Source organism: Dioscorea cayenensis, chromosome 8 (genome assembly GCF_009730915.1).
Source record: "Dioscorea cayenensis subsp. rotundata cultivar TDr96_F1 chromosome 8, TDr96_F1_v2_PseudoChromosome.rev07_lg8_w22 25.fasta, whole genome shotgun sequence".
Classification (NCBI taxonomy): domain Eukaryota; kingdom Viridiplantae; phylum Streptophyta; class Magnoliopsida; order Dioscoreales; family Dioscoreaceae; genus Dioscorea; species Dioscorea cayenensis.
Genome location: NC_052478.1, coordinates 16,485,302 through 16,505,898, shown reverse-complemented (window position 1 = coordinate 16,505,898; position 20,597 = coordinate 16,485,302). Strand labels below are relative to the sequence as shown.

The 20,597-nt window shown below is 36.6% G+C and overlaps 2 protein-coding genes across 2 annotated transcripts; both read left to right on the top strand.

Annotated features, from left to right (window-relative positions):
* The first annotated feature begins 6,891 nt into the window (after positions 1-6,891).
* LOC120267907 (diacylglycerol O-acyltransferase 2D-like) lies at positions 6,892-11,200 on the top strand. Its single transcript, XM_039275583.1, has 9 exons — positions 6,892-7,101; positions 7,182-7,256; positions 7,551-7,636; positions 8,162-8,268; positions 8,370-8,525; positions 10,040-10,126; positions 10,572-10,669; positions 10,748-10,835; positions 10,924-11,200. Exons 1-9 carry the CDS (start codon positions 6,917-6,919, stop codon positions 11,023-11,025), a joined length of 984 nt encoding a protein of 327 aa, XP_039131517.1. The 5' UTR covers positions 6,892-6,916; the 3' UTR covers positions 11,026-11,200.
* Positions 11,201-13,702: 2,502 nt separating this feature from the next.
* LOC120267775 (diacylglycerol O-acyltransferase 2D-like) lies at positions 13,703-18,007 on the top strand. Its single transcript, XM_039275459.1, has 9 exons — positions 13,703-13,920; positions 14,026-14,100; positions 14,445-14,530; positions 15,155-15,261; positions 15,360-15,515; positions 16,832-16,918; positions 17,380-17,480; positions 17,564-17,651; positions 17,735-18,007. Exons 1-9 carry the CDS (start codon positions 13,754-13,756, stop codon positions 17,834-17,836), a joined length of 969 nt encoding a protein of 322 aa, XP_039131393.1. The 5' UTR covers positions 13,703-13,753; the 3' UTR covers positions 17,837-18,007.
* Positions 18,008-20,597: the final 2,590 nt, after the last annotated feature.

The window sequence follows — 20,597 nt, the reverse complement described above, 5'->3', positions numbered from 1 at the left end:
TCTCTCCTCCGGGACATGAATAGAGTTAGACATAGTTGACCTTAGATTTGGGACTATGTATTTAAGGATTTCCACGACTCACCATTGCATTGATTAGGAAGCATAATAGTAGGTTCTTACACTTGAAACGATTGTCCTAGACGGAGCATTATCTGAGTACCCCATCTTTATCGATTGCCTTACCTTCTCCTTTATTCGTGTTCTCTTACTTGTTGTTTTTACTTTTGAGAATTAAATCATTGTCACACTTATCACTATTGATCTTTCACATAGCTAAGAATTGAATTAAGTGTTTTTATTTCCTACTCCCTGTGGATTCGATACCCGCTCATCCAGGATTATTACTTCGACAAACCCGTGCACTTGCGGGATATATGCAAGGGGACCTTGTCAGCGTCTTCATGCATCAAAAGAATATAATAAAAATACTTTCAGAATAAACACAATGAACACATCACATACTTACGGTGGTGGAGTGTGATCGGCCTCACACCCGAAAGCGTCCAAAAAATGGGTAAGCGCAAGGGTGATTCAGAAACTCAAAGACCGGCCCTTGTACAAAGCCATCGACATTCAGAAGGACATGTTGCGGGAACATGGTGTCCACATTCCATACAAGCAGGCTTGGTTAGGAAAAGAGCATGCCTGGGTGGTACTTGACGGCAGCGACATCTCCAGCTACGATTTGTTGCTTTGGTACGTGGATAAGGTGGTTGAGACAAACCCCGGCAGCATTGTGATTGTGGAAAGAGACGGTGAGCGATTTAAACGTGCATTCTTTTCTTTCAGAGCGTGTATTGTCGGATATAAGAAGGCTTGCAAGCCGCTGCTGTTTGTCAATGGTACCCACCTCCTTGGAAAGTATCAGGGTACTCTACTGGGTGCTACAAGCAAAGATGGAAATAATGGTTTCTTCCACGTCGCCTTCGGTATTGTCATGAGAATTATCATGAGATAATTACAAGCAAAGTATCAGGGTACACGGGCCTTGTGAACGCTATTGTGACTTGGTTCATATCCAAGTTAGGTGATACTTTATACGAGGAAGGAGATTATTATGAGATAATTACATTCATCTCGGACAGGTCCAAGGGCCTTGTGAACGCTATTGTGAGAGTCTTCCCTTCTTCCCCACATGCATACTGTCTTCGACACTTTAAGGCTAATTTCATGAAAGTCAACGTCAGACTAGGGAAGGCATTAAGAGAGGAGTGTTGGTCTATATACTTTCGTATTGCGTGGGTATCCACGGCTAAAGATTTCGATGATACCGTGAATGAACTGCAGGCCACATCACCCAAAGCTCATCACTAGTTGATTAATAAATCGAATATGACATATTGGTTGAATTATCTGTTCAGAGGCGAACGTTGGGGTGAGATGTATTCCAATGTCGCGGAGTCATTCAATGCTTGGATCAAAGAAGCTCGGCATTTGCCGGTAATGAAGATGGTCGACTCCATAAGGTAATTGAATGTTCATTTTCACTTACGAATTCGTATTATCCTTTAAAATAGTTTATATATATTCAAATATATTTCTCTGCGTTTAACCATCTAGAGTATTGTTTAATTTATAAATAATACTGTTTAATAAAGTGTGTTTATGTTTAAATATCAATGTCTTCGCTTAACCTTGTCTGAGATTTGTGTTGTACGCTGTACAAGTTCAAGTTGATGCGCATGTTATGCAACCCCCGTGAGCAAGCAAACAAATGGGAGACCTACTTGTGCCCGGACATACATTTGAAGGTGGAGATACTTGTGGAGGATAGCCGAAATCTTCGTGTTGGTCATTGTGTCGATGATCGTTATGAAGTGATTGACCAGTGCAGCTACTCTATAGATCTTGCCATCAGAACATGCTCATGTCACAGGTGGCAAGTTTATGGTATCCCGTGTAAACACTCTTGCGCTGCAATAATGTAGACAGACACCAACGTTCATCGATTTCTTCCCCATACCCGACGATGACAAGCCTACGGATGAAAATTGTGAACTACGTTTGCGACCGCCTGTGATGAGAAGGCAACCTGGGTGTCTTAGGAGAAAGAGGATCGAGTCACAAGCCTTTGAGGTCCGCGAGTTATGTTGCAGCCGCTGCCACGACTCCGGTCATAATCACAGATCTTGAAATGAAACTGTCGCCGACTAGCCATTGTAAAACAGCTGATTTTTTAAAAAGAAACAAACTTAATTGTGTACCAACTTTTCATTTTTAAACAAAGAAAACCTTATTCTTACAGTTAACAAATGTATTTAAATAGAGACATTATTATTTTAAACATTAAATGGTTATTTTTACGAGTGACTAGTTCTTCTTAAACTGTAACATGGATATTTAAACAATGACATTGATAGTTAAACAATTAAACTTAAAATTAAACAATGAAAGTACAAGTTAAACAATGATACTGGAAGGTTAAAAAAAGAGTCAAGTATATAAATATAGAAACATGTAAATACATTGAGAAAATTTGTTATGTTCTTCGAAAACAATGAATTAAATTTAAACTGGTTTACAATTGAAACTAAGACAACGTATTCTATGAACCCGTTTTCGAACACTCCCCTTTGGCAGTGATGTCGGCTGCCCTCCCCTCCTTAAGTATGCGGGAAACATACTTTAATTACAGATAAGGGACGTTCGTCTGAAGTAGCCGTAGCTTCTCATCTGCGAGTAGCTGCTCGATAAATCGCATCACATAGACGGCGCAGTCGACACTTCCTTGTTTTTGTCGTGGGGTTTCAGTGTCATGAACAAGTGGGTACTTTGCGGTCGCCGACTCGCCGAACTCCATGTCGATACAAAGGTCGAATAGGTTTCACTGTGGAGGTATACAGGTTCATATTAGAATACCGGTTATTTACCAAATACTATTACTCAAACACAAATTATTAAAGCACTTACCATGGCTAGTGCGTCTTTATCGTATTCCTTGCTTTGCCATGAAGAATAATGCCTGTATTCTTGTTTGTCGTTGTCAAGGACGACGACATGGAAGTGGTCATTCATAATTATCGGGAGGATAACAATTTCAACATCATGCAAGTTGCACGCGGCTTCTTCGATCATAGCCATAGTGGTATCATGTGCGTCTTCCTGCATTGACATAAACAGCACCAGTGGTCGTGTGATGGAGGCGCGCTTCTTATAACGATATGGCACTATCGTCAGTGAATTTTGGATTATATATACGAAAGCGTCCATCACATCGTCTGCGACCATCTCCTTCCCCTCAAGCAGATCGAATAACCTGGACCGTGTGAGGCTGACAGAGTCATTCTTCCACACGATAGTGCTGCGGTTAAACGGTAACAGAGATACATAAACAATATTGTAAATATTTAACTGATACATCAACCATTTAAATTCTATGTCGAATATTTAAATGGTTACTATATAAATTAAATGGTAAAATATAATAGTTTAAATTCTATCTGGAATAGTTAAACGTTAAATATGTAACTTAAAGGGTAACATGTAATAGTTTAAATAATACCATAAAAATTTCAAACTTGCTTGTCCATAGGGCAGTTGAGGAATATCCTTATTAACTCCTGTTTGTACTTGTTGAGGCGCGATTGGCCAACGTATTTTTTCTTCTTCGGAATAAAGACTTTTCAAACTTCTTCTAATTTTTTATTGGCATTGATCTTCTCTCTCGTAGTCATTTCAGCGGCAATGGCAACATCATCGGTGATCTCCTCCACCGTAACGGCCATGTCATCAACGGTAACACCATCAGCCGCCGATGGTGCTGCTATTGTTTCATCATCAGCCGGCTGTGGAGACGGAGGCATTATTATTTTCCTCTTTTTCGCAAGCCTCTTCGAATGAGCCCGTTTTCGAATGGCCTCCTCGATGATGTCGTCATCGTCGAAATCCGACGCCGCGTCTGTCCCGGGTGCTTCATTTGTTCAGAGGGATGACACAGTCGATTGTGACCGGCCTTCCAATGCCTTAACCCGAGCAACAAGCCGAGGAAACTAGGCCATCAATATCTGGCAAGCCTGCATAAGAGTTGCAGTGACATCTTCGCTTAGTGCCGTCGGGGGCACTGCCACGGTCGAGGGGGCTGCCACGATCGGGGGGACTGTCGATGTCGTCGTCAGTGGGGTGTTGCAATTTGGCGGGGTAAGGGAGGGCTTCTCTGGCGTCCAGCGCGCACGGAAGAGGTTGCCCTCTCATCTTGCCTTCGAGCAAGTTATTCCGGAGCAATAGCATCGAACCGACGGTTGACCCGAACAAATATATCTTCATCAGCATTCGTCGGAACCAGCTCAGGAAACTAACATGTGTAAACCAAACAATTTAGCGAAATCATTCAATTTAAACAATAAAAACTATAAACAAACATTGAACTTATATATTTAAACTTTATAACATAAACGTAAACAGAGAACAAAAGTTTAAACATTGAAGAATACTTTTTAAACGGTAAATGAACAAAGTTAAACGGTAAATAATATGTTTAAACATTAACGTCTACTGTTAAACACATTGTTCATGATTTATTACCTCTTTTCCTTCGAGAGATGACAAACTGGTTTCTATCGTCGCTTGCTTCCGGTAAGTATTTTCACCGTAGCACAGCATCCTTGGGATCTTGCCGAAACGGACTTTCTATCCGGTTCCGATCAGCTCGTAAAACCAGATGTTAAGCGCGACCGTGCAACCCTTGATATACCCTGTGTTTGTCTTCTTCCCCGCGCATCTAGCTTGCACTTGAGCGGCTGCTTATGGAATATCCTCCATAAGCCACTTGTGCGTCACCTGCGCCCATGCGTATCGCCCAATGCTAGGTAGATCATCGACATAATCAACGATCCAATTAGGAACCAAGCAGGAGGTATTTGGGAAGAGGATTGTACCCATGAGGTACACCATCAGTAGTTTAGCAAAATTTTCTTCTTCTCCTCTCTGTCTAACGAGTTGCTGAAGAGTGCTCCTGATGGAGTCTCTGTATCTCTCGTAGGTTTTGGATAAATACCTCTCTTCGAAAGTTGAGTGTGTTTTCTTCTTTTGAAACACGACTACGTCTTCATTGCAACGCAGACCAAGAACAAGGGCCACATCTTCAGGCCTAAAAGTCAGCATGCTTTCCCCGATCCTGAATTTATTAGTGCGGCTATCGTACCTTTGCAGCGAGAGAATCAAGAAGGGCCCGCTCTTGGAATACGACTTTCAACTCGATGAATGCTACAAAGCGGTGTCCTTCGGATGATCTCCCGATGATCGAGGGATCATGTGAACTTTCAATTCGACCCACGGTCTCCACTACAGGGTGTCAAGTAGCATCGCCCATTAACTAGATTGATCGCCATAATCACAAGCTGCGACAATAATGACGACATTCGACCAGTCGTATTCACAAATTGTTAAAGCGGAAATATAAGTTGTTAAGCGGTAGAACTCTCAATTCTTAAAGCGAGTAATATCACTTGTTAAGCAGAGACCTATATTATTAAATAAGGATGCCAATATTTAAAGCGAAGGCGACAAAAACTTAAAGCGGTAAAAAGCTCATTCTTTAAAGCGGAGACCCTCATTTGTACTATGCAGACCATATCAATTGAAAGGGGAAAGCGTACATTATAAACATTACACAAATCACAACAATCGAAAAAAACTATTTCGATCGTGTACTGCAGACAAAAATGTAAAAACAAAAACAAAACCCTAGCGGAGAAATCTCCTGCAGACTAACAAAAACCCTAGCCGATAAATCCCCCTGCGAGGCTTCGATGTCTTCCAATAAAAAAACAAAATCACAAAAACAAAACCGAAAAAAATGTTTCTTTGTAGAGAATAGTTCACATAAAACCATAATCAATACCTTAGATTGCAAAGCCCGATGAAATCTCAGAATACTTGCGGGACTTCTCCTTTGAGACACCGGTGGCGAGGGAAAAAGTCGAATTTTTACAGAGGATGTGCAAAAATGGCTGGAGACGCGAGTTGAGAGAAGATAAACAAACGGCTCAAATGGTTGTAACCCTAACAACCCCCCCACCACTTCCTCTCACACTGCCAAAATGGCTGCAGTCACGACTTCCCGTGCAAGCTCATTTTCATCAATAAAATTTAAAAATCACTCCGTTAACCACCGTTACATACTTTTGGGGTTTCAAAATCATGAAGTGTAAAAAGAAGAGGGTTTTGGGGATTGCAAAATTAGGGGGATTTTTTTTGATAATATGACAAATTTAGAGGATTTTTCTGGTATTTTTCACCTAACTATAACATTTATAATAGTGCCCACAAATTTGTTAGGGTCACCCATAAACTCCAAAAATTCAATTGTAAGTTTGATAAATTTCCTCTCACGTGTATCACACTCAAATTTGTTGTTCCCCACAAAAGTAAATTTAAATTTGTTCTCAATCAACTTCTGGTGCCAAATTCTACACCTCTGTTTTCCCGAAATAAATATTTAATTCATATCAACAAACAAAATAGGAGTCAAATCTAACGTTTTGATGACTTCTAGACCACTCCATCATCGTCCGGTTCGATCCTACGGTCCTGATTCACCTTCTAGAGTCTCCCGGCGGCGATCTTTGTTCACGCATCCCAAAGCATGCCACGTGCGCAACCCAGCACGTGGCCGACGGTGGTGATGGGAAACGAATTCATTCACGTTTCCCATTCTCCTACATTAAGTTTTAAAAAAATATTTTTTCCAAATATATTATATTAAAAAATAATAACTCATATCAAATAGAGTGTCTTATAAATTAAATTAAATTTAATAACTCAAATAATTTTTTTTAAATCTTAAATATATTGAGATATAATATATCGTTTCCCTTCTGACGACACGTGGCAAGTGTTCTCGTTTCCCCGACCATATAAGGAAGCCTCATGACCTCGCCACCGCATCAGAGCTGGAGTTCTCGTCTCCACTTCGCCAATGGCTGCTGCTGAAGAGAACGGCGACGATGGTTCCGGCGCCGGATCTCCGGCGGTGTTCAAGGGGACGGACTATTCCCTCCCTCTGACGATGGTGGCGCTGGCGCTGTGGCTAGGGGCCATTCACTTCAACGTTGTCCTTGTTATCGCTGCTCTTCTTTTACTTCCCTTCCGTCTCGCGCTTGCGTCAGTGATCCTATCTCTTCTAGTTTTTGTTAATGTTGTTTATTGGTTCCCTGATTGAATCTTGGTGTTCCCTCTTTCAGAGTGCTCGCTTTGCAGGTGTTCTTCATGGTGATTCCTTTGAATGATCGGAATAGATTGGGAAGGAGGCTGGCAAGGTGTGGTTTTATATGTTTTTGTTCATGCTTTTGGGTTTTGAAGGGAATTTGTTTTTGGTTTGATTTTTGGTGAGGATGTAGTCGTGTGGGAGCTTTGTGCTTTTTTATCCTCGTGCTCTGAAAAAATGGTTTTTCTGGCTGCTTTTTAGTGTTTCCTTTCAGGGGCATTTATACTTTTTTTATTGACTGATTTCAAGTTTCTTAGAGAACCTGTGCTTACTTCCCTTATTGGATTTTTTTGGTTTTTCTTTTCGATTTTAAAGTTCCTTTCTTTTTTGGTGGATGACGATGTAGGTTTATATGCAAGTATGCCACGGGTTACTTCCCGCTGACTCTTCATGTTGAGGACTTCCAAGCGTTTGATCCGAACCAGGCTTATGGTGAACTATTTTTTCTTTTAAATTTTGCTATTTTCTCATTAACTTTTAGTATATGCAAATTCCTTTTCGATTTTTTGGGTCTTTTGATCTTGAGTGGGTGTTTGAGTGGCTCTGGGAAGTTTCTGCGGATGATTCAATTGGATTTTTAGTTTAGAGTCTGATCCATAAATGTACGAGTTTTGTACCTTATTCGAAATGTTGCTCCTTGAAATTGGTTTTGGACTGGTAAAAGAGTGATTTTGATATTCAAGTGCCATCATATCAAATCTTGGTATTCCTTTGCATCCTAATCTTCTGGATTCATGTGTTAATTATTCCCCCTTTTGGCGGTTTAATTTGTTACTTTATTGTGAGGATTGTTATGTGATCCGATGTCCTATTGAAGATCTGGTTCTTCCCTTTACAAGTAAAACTATTTTATGTTAGTTTTTCCTTTTTTCTGGAGTTTTACATCCTCAGATATCTGCTTTGCATTTATTCCTCTGAAAGTATGATTTGAGTTAGTTTGGATTGATTTGCATGCAGTTTTTGGTTATGAGCCACATTCAGTGTTGCCAATTGGAGTTTGTGCTCTCGCTGATCATACCGGTTTCATGCCCCTGCCAAAGGTCAAGGTCCTCGCTAGCAGTGCTGTAAGGTCTTCTGCCTTGTTCATTGTTTGTTATTAACTGAACATCTCAGAAGATCATGGTACATAGGTTACATTTCTGCTATTATTTGATAATTTGGTCAGGTTTTCTATACACCATTCCTGAGGCAGATATGGACATGGTTAGGACTTACCCCAGCGTCAAGGAAAAATTTCTACAAGTACTTGGAAGCTGGTTATAGTTGCATCATTGTGCCAGGCGGTGTGCAAGAAATGCTCCATATGGACTATGATACCGAGGTAACAATTTTGTATTTTATGCATTGGCTTCCATCAGCAGGATAAATTTTATACTGTCTTTTCTTTATGGAGTTTTAGTCTTCCTAATGATAGGCCCTTGTTCTGCATTGGCCCAACCAAGACAAGGGATAGTGGTGTAGATGGGCTGGAAATCAATTCAAATCAATCACTTGAAGTATTTTTCTAAAGAAAAATATTTATCTTTTGGTATTTGAAGGATTGTTTTTTTTTAAGCTCTCTTGTGACAAGACATATGTCCTTGTATTGGTTGCTCACAAGAAATGTATATGTTCTTATTGACCTCTTTGGATGAATGCTACTGATTTTCTTACTTAGCAATCACAAAAACTGCTGGTAGGACCCTCCAAAACCTGAGCCACTTATTTTAGCAGATATGAGCATTGATATCAGTGTAAGTTGAGAAGTGTGATATCAGTCAAGTTGCTATAAAAAGCATATCAACTGAGAACTTTATATTAATGACAACTGTATATTTGCCAAACAAAATTATGTACCTAAGACAGAGACAGCAAACTCTATTGTTATATCTATATCAAAGATGGCTAAGCATATGGCATCCTCGTGCAATCAACTATGGAGGGATGGAGGGATAAAAACTGATCTCATCCTGGTTCTACCATATAAGCAGTTTAAACTTCAATTATACTTTCAAAATTTGCAAAACATGCTTTAAAAATAACAAGATGACAATCATCAAGAAGCTTTGATTATATGGTTTGGGAAAGTCATAGGGATCATTTTGTTTACTAGTTAGCCATAAGCCATTATAATTATAGAAGTTCATTAGTCATAATATTCTGGATGCAAGTAAAGCTATTAGAACAGACTAAAGGGATGAACTTAAGATTTGTGTTTCTTCTGCAAGTGTTTGCCTTAATTTACTTGAAATGTAATCTGGGGGACTCCAAAACATGGGAGAGAGACACTTGGTTCATTGTCAGAATGAATATTAATATTCTATAATGGGATTCGACTTGTGGTTGGGTGTAGCATTTCTGGAAGCTAATTTTGGCATATGATTGAAGTAAATTGTTTTTTGGAAAATTATTTTAGTATAAAACTCACTGGAAGGAACTATTTTTGGTTATGTTTCATCTAAAAGGCATAACCTTTGAGCACTTATATAAATTACTTTCTTGTAAAATCACTTGAGCTATTTGGTTTTGATTCATAGCCCCAAGGGATAAACTGTGCTGGACATATGTTTTTCCATGTACTAGTCTAGTATTTTCTTTGTCATCTCAAGAGTGTAGTTTTGTTGGTGTGGTTTTTGAACCATTGTGCTATGGGCTATATTCTTCTTCCTTCTAAACTTGCCAACCAAGTTTGAAATCATGTAGTTAATGAAGGCCTATAATATTTTCTATAGCAATTCATTTTGCTATGACATTGATGTTTTTCCCTCACCTTTCATAATTTCCTTGTACTTTGAAAAGCCTCTAGAAATGTTTTTTTAGTGTTCTGGTAACACCTTTGTTGGATCTGATTTGCAGGTTGCTTTTCTTAAATCAAGGAAGGGATTTGTACGGATAGCTATGGAGACGGGTCGGCCATTAGTTCCTGTTTTCTGCTTTGGGCAGGTAATTAGCTTATGTTGTTATGCTATATCTCCTCACAAACTTAATTGCCTATAGGAGTCTAGTAGTCATTAGTGCATCATACTTTGTTTAATTGTAATAGATAATGATAAGGTATTCTTTCCATTTTATTCATACTTCTCTTGCCAACATCAAAAATGGATGAATTGCCAACTTTTTCAATGTATTGTCCTTTTTTGAGTGCGCGGTATTTAACACAGTTGGATCCATCTTTTATTTATCATCCTTACTGCATTATCTAGATTAGGATGGACATCTCAAAAATGTCTAGGTTCCTTTATTTATTGTCATGCACATGCACGTTCATGTTCTAATGTTGTTTTTATATGGAATATTAGTGTTTGTCTTTGTGTTAGATACTGACACTTGATTTTATGTGACAATACTTGCATTAAATTTATTATTTCTTCCTTTTGTTGGCTGACAGAGCTATGTTTACAAATGGTGGAGACCGGGTGGAAAACTACTTGTTAACATCGCCCGAACAATAAAGTTTACCCCAATAATCTTCTGGGGGAGATACGGGTAATTAGTTGTTAGCTTTGAAAATTTCCACGTGTTTTCAACTCCATTAAAACTTAAATGTATTTCCTCTTCTTTTAGAACACCCATACCTTTCCAGCACCCAATGCATGTCGTGGTGGGAAAGCCTATTGAACTCAAAAAAAATCCCAAACCAACCGTAGATGAGGTATGTAAGCCCAGCGACCTTTCAATTTTAGTTGTTAAAATGCAAAACCATGGACAAGGATCAAGGGCTTAAAATTTGTGTCGAACAGGTTAATGAAGTCCATGAACAGTTTCTTGTTGCCTTACAAGATCTCTTTGAGAAGTACAAGGCCAGAGTCGGTCATCCAGATCTCCGCTTGAGAGTTCTATGATATGAGAACAACTACAAGACACTCACATCTACTCTTAATTCGGTCACACGGGGCTCTCATGATCTTATTTTCGATGAAACATTGCACAGGTCCCTCACTTGTACTCATTATTGTTTCTACTACCATCTCTGTGCTTTATTATGCTTTTCGATGAAAATATAATCTTGTTTTTTTACTTGTTCTTTCCTGATTTTGCCTGGACGAGCCTTTCCGTATTACTTGCCGGCAATGATACAGAAAACAAACACATCATAATAAAAACAGAATGGACCCCAATTGAAGAAAATTCCACAGAGATTCTGTGGTTGAGTTCTATGAAGTCATTCATTCATTCATTCATTAAATTAGTCAAACTGACAGCAAATCGTTATTAAAAGGCTATTAACAGCATGAAAATGTATTGGCAACCAACAGTTCAATGTTTAGACAAAATTGGTTGGTATTTATTTACATGGCTCTGATCTTAAGCCCAAGGAAAGAAAAAAGAAACATGCAAACTCTACAAATGCAGAGGTGAGGTCTGGAGTTTGAGTGGATCATGTTGATCTATATATTTGACAGGCGCTATAATTTCTGCAGCCTGTGGGATTACATTTCCCTTCATTTAAATGAAAACTTTTATTTCACACTGGCAGTTGGTTGGGTGGCAGTTCGGGTTGGTACATCATAAACCGGTCATATATTATAATAATATATTTGGCAGCAATTGGCACCAACCGAGCGTAAAATATTTATATATGTATGAAAATAATGCATTTGGTACAAACCTAGCTTAATGGTTATAACCGTCAACCAACACTATTTTATTAATAAATGAGAAAATGACCTGCCCTTTTCTGAATGAAAATTGTTTTTTCTTCTATTTTTTCTATTTTATTATTATTATTATTATTATTATATATATATATATATATGGCAAAATATAGACAAATCGTATCAATAACAAACACACATGAGAAACGAAGTTCTACAACAATTGTGTCCCTCATCTGCGTCAGTTTGGATTCGAATCCATTTTTTCAGTGGGACGAACATCTTATACAGAAGACCTAATGTTAATAAACCAAATAATCGTTGGTTTTTATTTATTTATTTATTTTAACATGTTTCTTCTTTTTTGTTGTTTTTTTTTCCTTAAACAAAATTTTCTTCTTGTATTTAACCAAATTTTCTCTTTTCTTCATGTTTCTCATCATCATTTTTTTAACATTTGTTATATAACTCCATTAATAACTCCTATTGTTCTTCTTTAATAAGTTAAGATGGTGAGAAAAAAATATGAAAAAGAGGAATGGAAGTAAGTCTAGAGCAGCTTAGTGGTTAAGAAGTTGGATTGAAGAAAAAAGAAATGAGAAATGAGAATGAATTCAGAATAGCTTGTAGTTAAGATGTCCGAGAAGAAAATTGAGTTATTACTAATTCAAAAGCATCTACTATACACTCAGTTTGTAGGTCTACCTGTTTTGAATAATATGTAGCTCGTTTAAAATCTAAGAAGAGTATGTAAGTTTTACTAGCTTTACATATCTACTAGTTGTTTATCTGCTTTTATTCTTAGCTAATTGCTTAGAGATCTTAGTTATCTGCTCATATTACAAGTGTATCTTGCTCTTATTCACAAGCTATCTGCTTAGAAATGTCCACTACTCACTCATATTATAAGTGTGCTGACTAGAATATAACGAAACAAATGTTAACATAGTAATATTATCTTCTAAATGTAAAGACATGCATGTATAATTGATTATACATAAATTTAAATATAATTTCGAGCATAAATTCACACCGGCTTCACTTTCGAATGTGTTAATAAATTGTAAACAAACTAACATTCTACATTTAAGTAATGCTATATTTAAGTAATAGGTTTTCTAAATTGTTTTTTTTTTTAATGACATAGATGCAAGTTGGCATTTTAATGAGCATCTGTATCATTCTCTCTCTTAAATCTCATAAAACACTATGAACCCCATAATTAAAATGCTAAACTCTAAACCTTACACACTGTTAAACCTTAAAACCAAAACTCTAAATCATAAATTCTAAAACCTTAAATCTCAACCCCAAATCCTAAAAAATATAGGATTTAAGAGGGGAGGAAGATATTATATATACATATATATATTTTGAGAGCAACATTAGGAGAGAGAAACAACTGTATTCATATCAATATTTACATCTGTTAGAAAAACTATTATAAAATTATTACGTAAATATATCATTAATTTTTTTAATTTCACCCAAAAATGACTATGCATTTTACTAACAATTCAGAGAAAATCATAAAATTTTTAAAGTATCTTTATTTATTCTTCAATTTTTAAACTCTTCAGATTTCAAACAAAATGTATTCATTGCCTTTGACTATTTATATTTTCTGCCAATTTTTTGTGGCTTAAATTCCAATGCAGATAAATTGAAAAGTTGGTGTGCTGAAATAAATTGACTTAAATGAGTGTAGCTCCAACCAATTTCTATAACCTAAATTTAAATAAAAATTTAATAGCTCAAATAAAAATTTTAATCATTTTTAGAATTTAAAAAAATAAAATAATATTTATTATATCCTCTCCCGTTTGACAATGACGCGGCAAGTGCTCTTCATGTCTCGATTCCCATCATTAGGGGAAACTCGTTTCCCAAAATCGGCAACCATGCTATAAACTATAAAGCACCGGCGACCGCACCACCGCATCATCTCTAGAGTTCTCTCGTCTCCGCTTCCCCAATGGGCCAGGACCGTGCCGGTGCCGGATCTCCGGCGATGTTCAAGGGAACGGATTATTCTTTCCCTCGAACGATGGTGGCTCTGGCGCTGTGGCTTGGAGCTATTCACTTCAATGTTGTCCTCATTCTTGTTGCTCTCCTATTCCTTCCCACCCGTCTCGGTCTTGCGTCAGTGGACCTATCTCTTCTTCTTCTTGTTCTTGTTATTCTTCTAGTTTTCCTTAATGTCTTCTTTTGATTCTCTGATTGCATCTTGGTGGCTCCCACATTCAGGGTGCTTGCTTTGCAGCTGTTCTTCATGGTGATTCCTTTGAATGAAAGGAGTGGCTTGGGAAGGAGGCTGGCAAGGTGGGGATTTGTATGTTTTTGTTAATTGTTTTGGGGTTTTGAAGGGAATTTGTTTTTGGTTTGATTGGGGGTGTTGTGTTGGGACCTATGTGTTTTTTTTTTATCCTCCAGCTCCGGAAAGAATGTTTTTGACTATTTTTTTAGTAGCCTTTTCGATGAAATGTGTAGCTGATGGTACTTGTGCTTTTTTATTGAATGATTTCGAAATATACAGAGAACCATTTTTTATATATATATATTCTTGGATAATAATAGACGACAAGCGTCTTTTTGTTTTATATATATTCTTTCAATTTCGATTTTTCAAGTTTTTTTTATTTTTTTGGGGGTGGATGATTATGTAGGTTTATATGCAAGTATGCCGCGGGTTACTTCCCGCTGACCCTTCATGTTGAGGACTTGCAGGCGTTTGATCCGAACCAGGCTTATGGTGAGCTTTCTTTTTTTTTCTGATTAACTTTTGGTATATTCAAATTTCCCTTTTAATTTTAAATTTTTTTTTTTTTGGGTATTGTGATCTTGAGTTGGTATTTGAGTGGTTCTGGGAAGTTTCTGGGGATGATTCAAGTGTATTTTTAGTTAAGAGTTGGATCCATAGATGTATGCATTCTGTTCCTTTATCTGAAATTTTACTCCCTGGGTTTAGTTTGGAGTGGTAAAAGAATGATTTTGATGGAGAGATTCAAGTGTCATTATGTTGCATCCTGACCTTCTTCTGGATTCATGTTTTGAGTTGTTCCTGTTGTTTGCTGATGAATTTGCTACGTTCTAGTTATAATTGTCATATGCAGTCTTATTACTTTATTATTATTATTATTATTATTATTATTATTATTATTATTATTATTATTATTATTATTTTATATTATTTTATTTTTTTGACAAAGTGTAGTCTGATTTCCTTTGCAATTTCTGGCTTTTCTCCTACAAGTGAAGCTAATTTCATGTTATTTTATTTTTATTTTTTTCTGGAGTTACTCATTCTTAGATATCTGCTTTGCATTTATTCCTTTAAAATAGGATTTGAGTTAGTTTTGGAGTGATTTGCATGCAGTTTTTGGTTATGAGCCACATTCAGTGTTTGCAATTGGAGCTTGGGGTCTTATGAATCACACTGGTTTCATGCCCCTGCCAAAGATTAAGTTCCTTGGTAGCAGTGCTGTAAGGTCTTCTGCCATGTTCATTGTTATTAACTGAATATTTCAGCAAAATCATGGTACATAACTCACATGTCTGCTATTATTGAATAATTTGGTCAGATTTTCCACATACCATTCATGAGGCAGATATGGACATGGCTAGGGGTTGTCCCGACAACAAGAAAAAATTTCTACAAGTACTTGGAAGCTGGTTATAGTTGTGTTGTCGTGCCAGGTGGTGTGCGAGAAATGTTCCATATGGACTATGACACAGAGGTAACAATTTTGAACTTCATGCATTAGCTTTCATCAGCATGATATCTTTCATGCTGTCTCTTCTTTATGGGTTCTGTACTGATCCAACCAAGTCACAGGGTATTGATATACATGGATTAGATATGTAAAATTGATGTTTTTCTCAAAGAAATATATTTATCATTTGATATTTGAAGGATTTTTTTTTTCTTTCAAGGTTTCTTGTGATAAGGCAGGCATAAGTTCTTGTTTGGATTTCTCACAAGAATTATATGCATGCAATCACTGATATTTTTGGATGAATGTTGCTGATTTTCTTATTTTAGCAGGTTTTTGCATTGATATCTTGGAAAATATGGTGTGTTGCTAAAACAATAGAAAGTTATATGTGGTAAATAAACTTATGTAACAAAGCAAAAGTACTCCATTCTTGTATCTGTATAAAAGACGGTTAAGCATATGGCGTTCCCCTTCAGCCAAAGACGGAGTTTGGGGAGAGGGGTGGATAAAAATTGGTTCTCATCCTTGTTCTGCCACCTCACGCAGTTTAAGCTTCAATTAAACTTTCAGAATCTGTGAAATGTATTTTAAAATAACCAAATAACAATTATATAGAAGCTCTATTGGAGATCTTTTCTTTTGCTGGTTAGCCATTATAACTGTAGAACTTCAATAGTCTTAATATGATGGATGTAAGTAAACCTCTTAGAAAAGTGTGAAGGGATGAACTTAAAGATTTGTGGGTACTCTCTTATGGGAGACTTCAGAATATGGCGAAATACTCATTGTCATAATCGCTATTAATTATACTCAATTAAAGGATGTCCTACTTGTGGTTTGGTGTAGCATTTCCTAAACACAATTTTGCCTTATGATTAAAGCAAATTATATTTTCAAAAATTATTTTAGTATGTAACTTACTGGAAGGAACTATTTTTGGTTATGATTCATCTGAAAGACATGAATTTTGAGCACTTTTACAGTTTAATTTCTTATGGAATCATTTGAGCCATTTAGTTTTGATTCATTGTCCCAAGGGATAAAGTTTGCTGGTCATGTGTTTTTCATTTACTAGTTTAGTATTTTCCTTGTCGATTATGGAGTGTGGTTCTGTTGGGCATTTGAACTGTTGGGACTGCAGACTATATTCTTGGTTCTTCTGAACTTGCCAAGCAGTTTGAAATAGTGTAATTAATCAACAGATTTTCAATAACAATTCATTCTGCTATCACATTGATGTTTTTCGCTCACCTTCCTTATTTTCCTTTTATTTGAAGAGCATCTAGAATTTTTTTTTCTAGTTTTCGGATAATAACTTTGTTGGATCTCATTTATAGGTTGCTTTTCTCAAATCAAGGAAGGGATTCGTACGGATAGCTCTGGAGACAGGTCGACCATTAGTTCCTGTTTTCTGCTTCGGGCAGGTAATTAGCTTATGTTGTTATGCTATGTTTCTCCACAGACTCAAATTGCCTATACAAGTCTAATAGTGACCGCTAGTGCATCACACCACTGTATGTTTTGTTATTGTAATAGATAATGATGTGGTATTCCTTTCATTTTTTTCTGCTTCTCTTGGCTGCACCAAAATGGATGAATTGCTAGGTCTTTCAATGTATTATTATCCTCTTTTGAGTGGTTGGCATTCAACACGATTCGATCAGTCCTTGCTTTATCAACCTTGCTGCATTATATTAATTGGGAATTTAGGATAGACATCTCAAAAGTGTGTAGATTCCTTTATCTATCTTGTTGCACATGCATCCGATGATGTTTTTGTTTTGAAAGGAAAACTAATGTTTGTCTTGAGTTTGATCCTAATATCAGATTTTACATGACAATAATTACAATACATTTATTATTCCCTCCTTTTATTGGCTACCAGAGCTATGTTTACAAATGGAAGAGGTTTGATGGCAGCAAGCTACTTGTTAAAATCGCTCAAGCAATACAGTATGCTCCAATAGTCTATTGGGGGAGATTCGGGTAATTAGTTGTTAGCTTTGAAAGTTCCCTCAGGTTTTCAATTCCCTTTGCTAAAACCTGCATGTGCTTTCCTTGTCTTTTAGAACACCCATACCATTCCAACACCCAATGCATGTTGTGGTGGGGAAGCCTATTGAACTTGAAAAAAATCCCAAACCAACCACAGAAGAGGTATGGAAGTACTGCAAACTTTCAATTTTATTTTTGTTAAAAGGCAAATGCATAAAAAATGGCTTAAAGTTTGTATCAAACAGGTAAACGCGGTTCACGAACAGTTTGTTGTTGCCTTACAAGATCTCTTCGAGAAGTACAAGGCCAAAGTTGGCTGTCCTGATCTCCGCCTGAGAGTTCTATGAGATGAGATCAACGACAATTCCGCTCATATTTGCGCTTAATTTGGTAATGCCAGCGCTTGTATTTATCATTGGTGAAGCATCTCACTTGCAGTCATTGTTGTTTCTACTGTAATCTCTGTACTTTAATATGTATTGTGCTTTTCAATGAAAACTTAGGCTTCTTTTCCTCTAGTTCTTTCCCTTTTTTTTTTTCTGGTTTTTTTTTCTTGCCTGGATGAACCTTTCTGAATTATTTGCCAACAATGATACATCATAATAAACAGACGGACCCCAATTGAAAAAGAAAGAAAATTTTGTACAGATTCAATGGCTGAATGCTTTAAAGTCAATACATTTACTAGATTAGCCAAACTGACAGCAGATCAGCATTGATAGCTCTTAACAGGAGGAGAATGCACTGACAATCAACAGTTTAATGATGGTCACCATCATTTGGTATTTATTTACAACGCTAATCTTAAACACAATAAAAAAGAAACAAAAGAACTCCACAAATACAGAGCTCAGATCTGGAGTTAGAAAAAACATCATGTCAATTTGTAATATTTGATGTGATACGTTAAAGAGATAACTAGTATGGCTGCCCAACCTAAACAGACACCAATATTATTAAATAAATTTAATAAAACAATAACTAATAATATAACCTTGGAAAAATCCTAAATCCTCAATGAAACCAAATTAATAATAAACAAGTGCATAAAATTAATTCATCTCAGGCTATGATGAAGAGCTAGAGAGAATGAAGACCATGTTTCTGAACTACTGCAAATTAATTATTGAGCTTCTCTATAAACTTCACTAATATCTCCAATCTTTCTCTTTCTGTGTCCGTGTCTAGCTGTGTCGAGTTGCATCTAGGTATGTGAAATAATTGGGGCTGTGTATAACTGTGTGAAATGAAGAGACTTTTTCTTGGATTTTGTTTGGAATCTTATATTTTCAGTGACTTTCACAATCTTGATTTTCACAATCTGTAACCCAGAATTTTTAGTGATCTATCTTTGACTTTTTTACATCTTTATACAGGAAACAAAGTTTATTAAAAAAAAAAAAAAAGGTAAATTACAAAATTAGTCACTGAACTATTCACTAATTTCTATTTTGGTCATTAAACTTATAAATTGCTTTCATTTTAGTCACTGACGCCAACTAGGGGTGAGCAAAAAAATCCGGATCCGATGATCCGATCCGATATTCGGTTTTTACCCGAATTTTTTTGGATCCCGATCGAAAAAGAAGGTCGGTGATCCGGTCCGAATTTTTAAGGTGGAAACCGGATCGGATCATGGTCGGGAGAAATTAAAAACCGGGTATCCGAATCCGATCCGGTTTTTTAATATATTCATTTATATATATATATATATATATATATATATATATATATATATATATATAATTAGATATAGATATATAATTAGATATAATAAATTTAAATTTTTTATATGGTTTTAAAAAAAGTAAAAAAAGAAAAATCCAAATCCCTCATTTAAAACCCTCTAAGATATACTTTTTTAAACCATATAAAATTTCAAATTTATTATATATATATATATATATATATATATATATATATATTAATAAATTTAAAAATTTTACAAGGATGTAAGTAGAAAAAAATTAAAAATCCCTTGTTTAAATACTTAAAGAGTTACTTATATAGTTACATTATTATATATATATATATATATATATATATATATACATATTAATAAATTTAAACTCTTATAGGGTTAAAAAGTAAAAGGAAAAAAATTTCAAATCTTTTATGTCTAAGATCGGTGAAACTCTTTATTATTTTTTTGAATTTTTTTGTGGGGAGAATAATGTAAGGTTTTAATCCTCTTTATAAGTTACAAGTTTCTCATATTTGTTTTTTTTATGAATGTTGATGTTGTTATATAAAAAATCCATGGAGTAGATGAAACTTAATTTGGATCCGGATATCCGATATCCGATCCGGTTTAAACCGGGTACCCGATTTTTAGTATCCGTTTCAACCGGGTCGGATACGGGTCAAGCTTTTGCCGATCCGAAAAACCGGGTACCCGATCCGGTTTTAAAAACCGAGTCGGGTACCCGGTTTTGCTCACCCCTAACGCCAACGCCGTTAACGGAGATCTGACGTGGCTTAGCCATGTCAACAGACTTCACCATGTCAACACAGCAATTAAAAAACCTATCTTATTTTCTTCTTCTTTCTTATTTCTTCTTCCTTTCCCTTTCTCTTATAAATAGAGTTAACCATGTTAGCAAGGCTAACCTTGTTCTTCCTTTTGCCATGGCATCGTGCAGCTGGTAAAGTACTGTTTTTCTTTTTTTATTTTACCATGGGTCAGATTGGGAGTAGCATTGGGAGCATGGAAGACATTGAAATCAGAGAACATTGCTGCCGGAGTCAAGGATGAGGTATTGAGGACGAGGAGGGGAACCGACGCTGATGCGGATGAAGAATTCACTGGAGCCAAGGTTGAGGCCGGAAGTTATGGAGAAGGAGAAGTAAAAAATGTGGTAGGAGGAGAGGAGATGAGTTAGGGAGGGGATGCAGAGTTGGTCACGGAGGAGGAGAGAGTTGAGGGAATGGGAATGGTTGGTGATGTTGGTGGGATGGAGGTGGTGGCAAGAGAGGAGAGGAAGGGAGTGAGGAGAAGGTGAAGAAGAAGAAGGTGGAGATGGGGTAGTGAGTTGATGGAGGGTTATGTCATGGAATTGCATGGGCATGTGCTGCATGTGGATGAAGGGGAAGGAGAGGAAGAGGAGG

Excerpts from the sequence above, each read along its gene's own strand:
- LOC120267775 (XM_039275459.1), top strand. The coding sequence starts at position 13,754 with ATGGGCCAGGACCGTGCCGGTGCCGGATCTCCGGCGATGTTCAAGGGA. Across the intron at positions 13,921-14,025 it reads CCCACCCGTCTCGGTCTTGC|GGTGCTTGCTTTGCAGCTGT; the intron begins GTCAGTGGACCT and ends TCCCACATTCAG. Across the intron at positions 14,101-14,444 it reads TTGGGAAGGAGGCTGGCAAG|GTTTATATGCAAGTATGCCG; the intron begins GTGGGGATTTGT and ends ATGATTATGTAG.
- LOC120267907 (XM_039275583.1), top strand. The coding sequence starts at position 6,917 with ATGGCTGCTGCTGAAGAGAACGGCGACGATGGTTCCGGCGCCGGATCT. Across the intron at positions 8,269-8,369 it reads AGGTCCTCGCTAGCAGTGCT|GTTTTCTATACACCATTCCT; the intron begins GTAAGGTCTTCT and ends TAATTTGGTCAG. Across the intron at positions 10,836-10,923 it reads CCAAACCAACCGTAGATGAG|GTTAATGAAGTCCATGAACA; the intron begins GTATGTAAGCCC and ends TGTGTCGAACAG.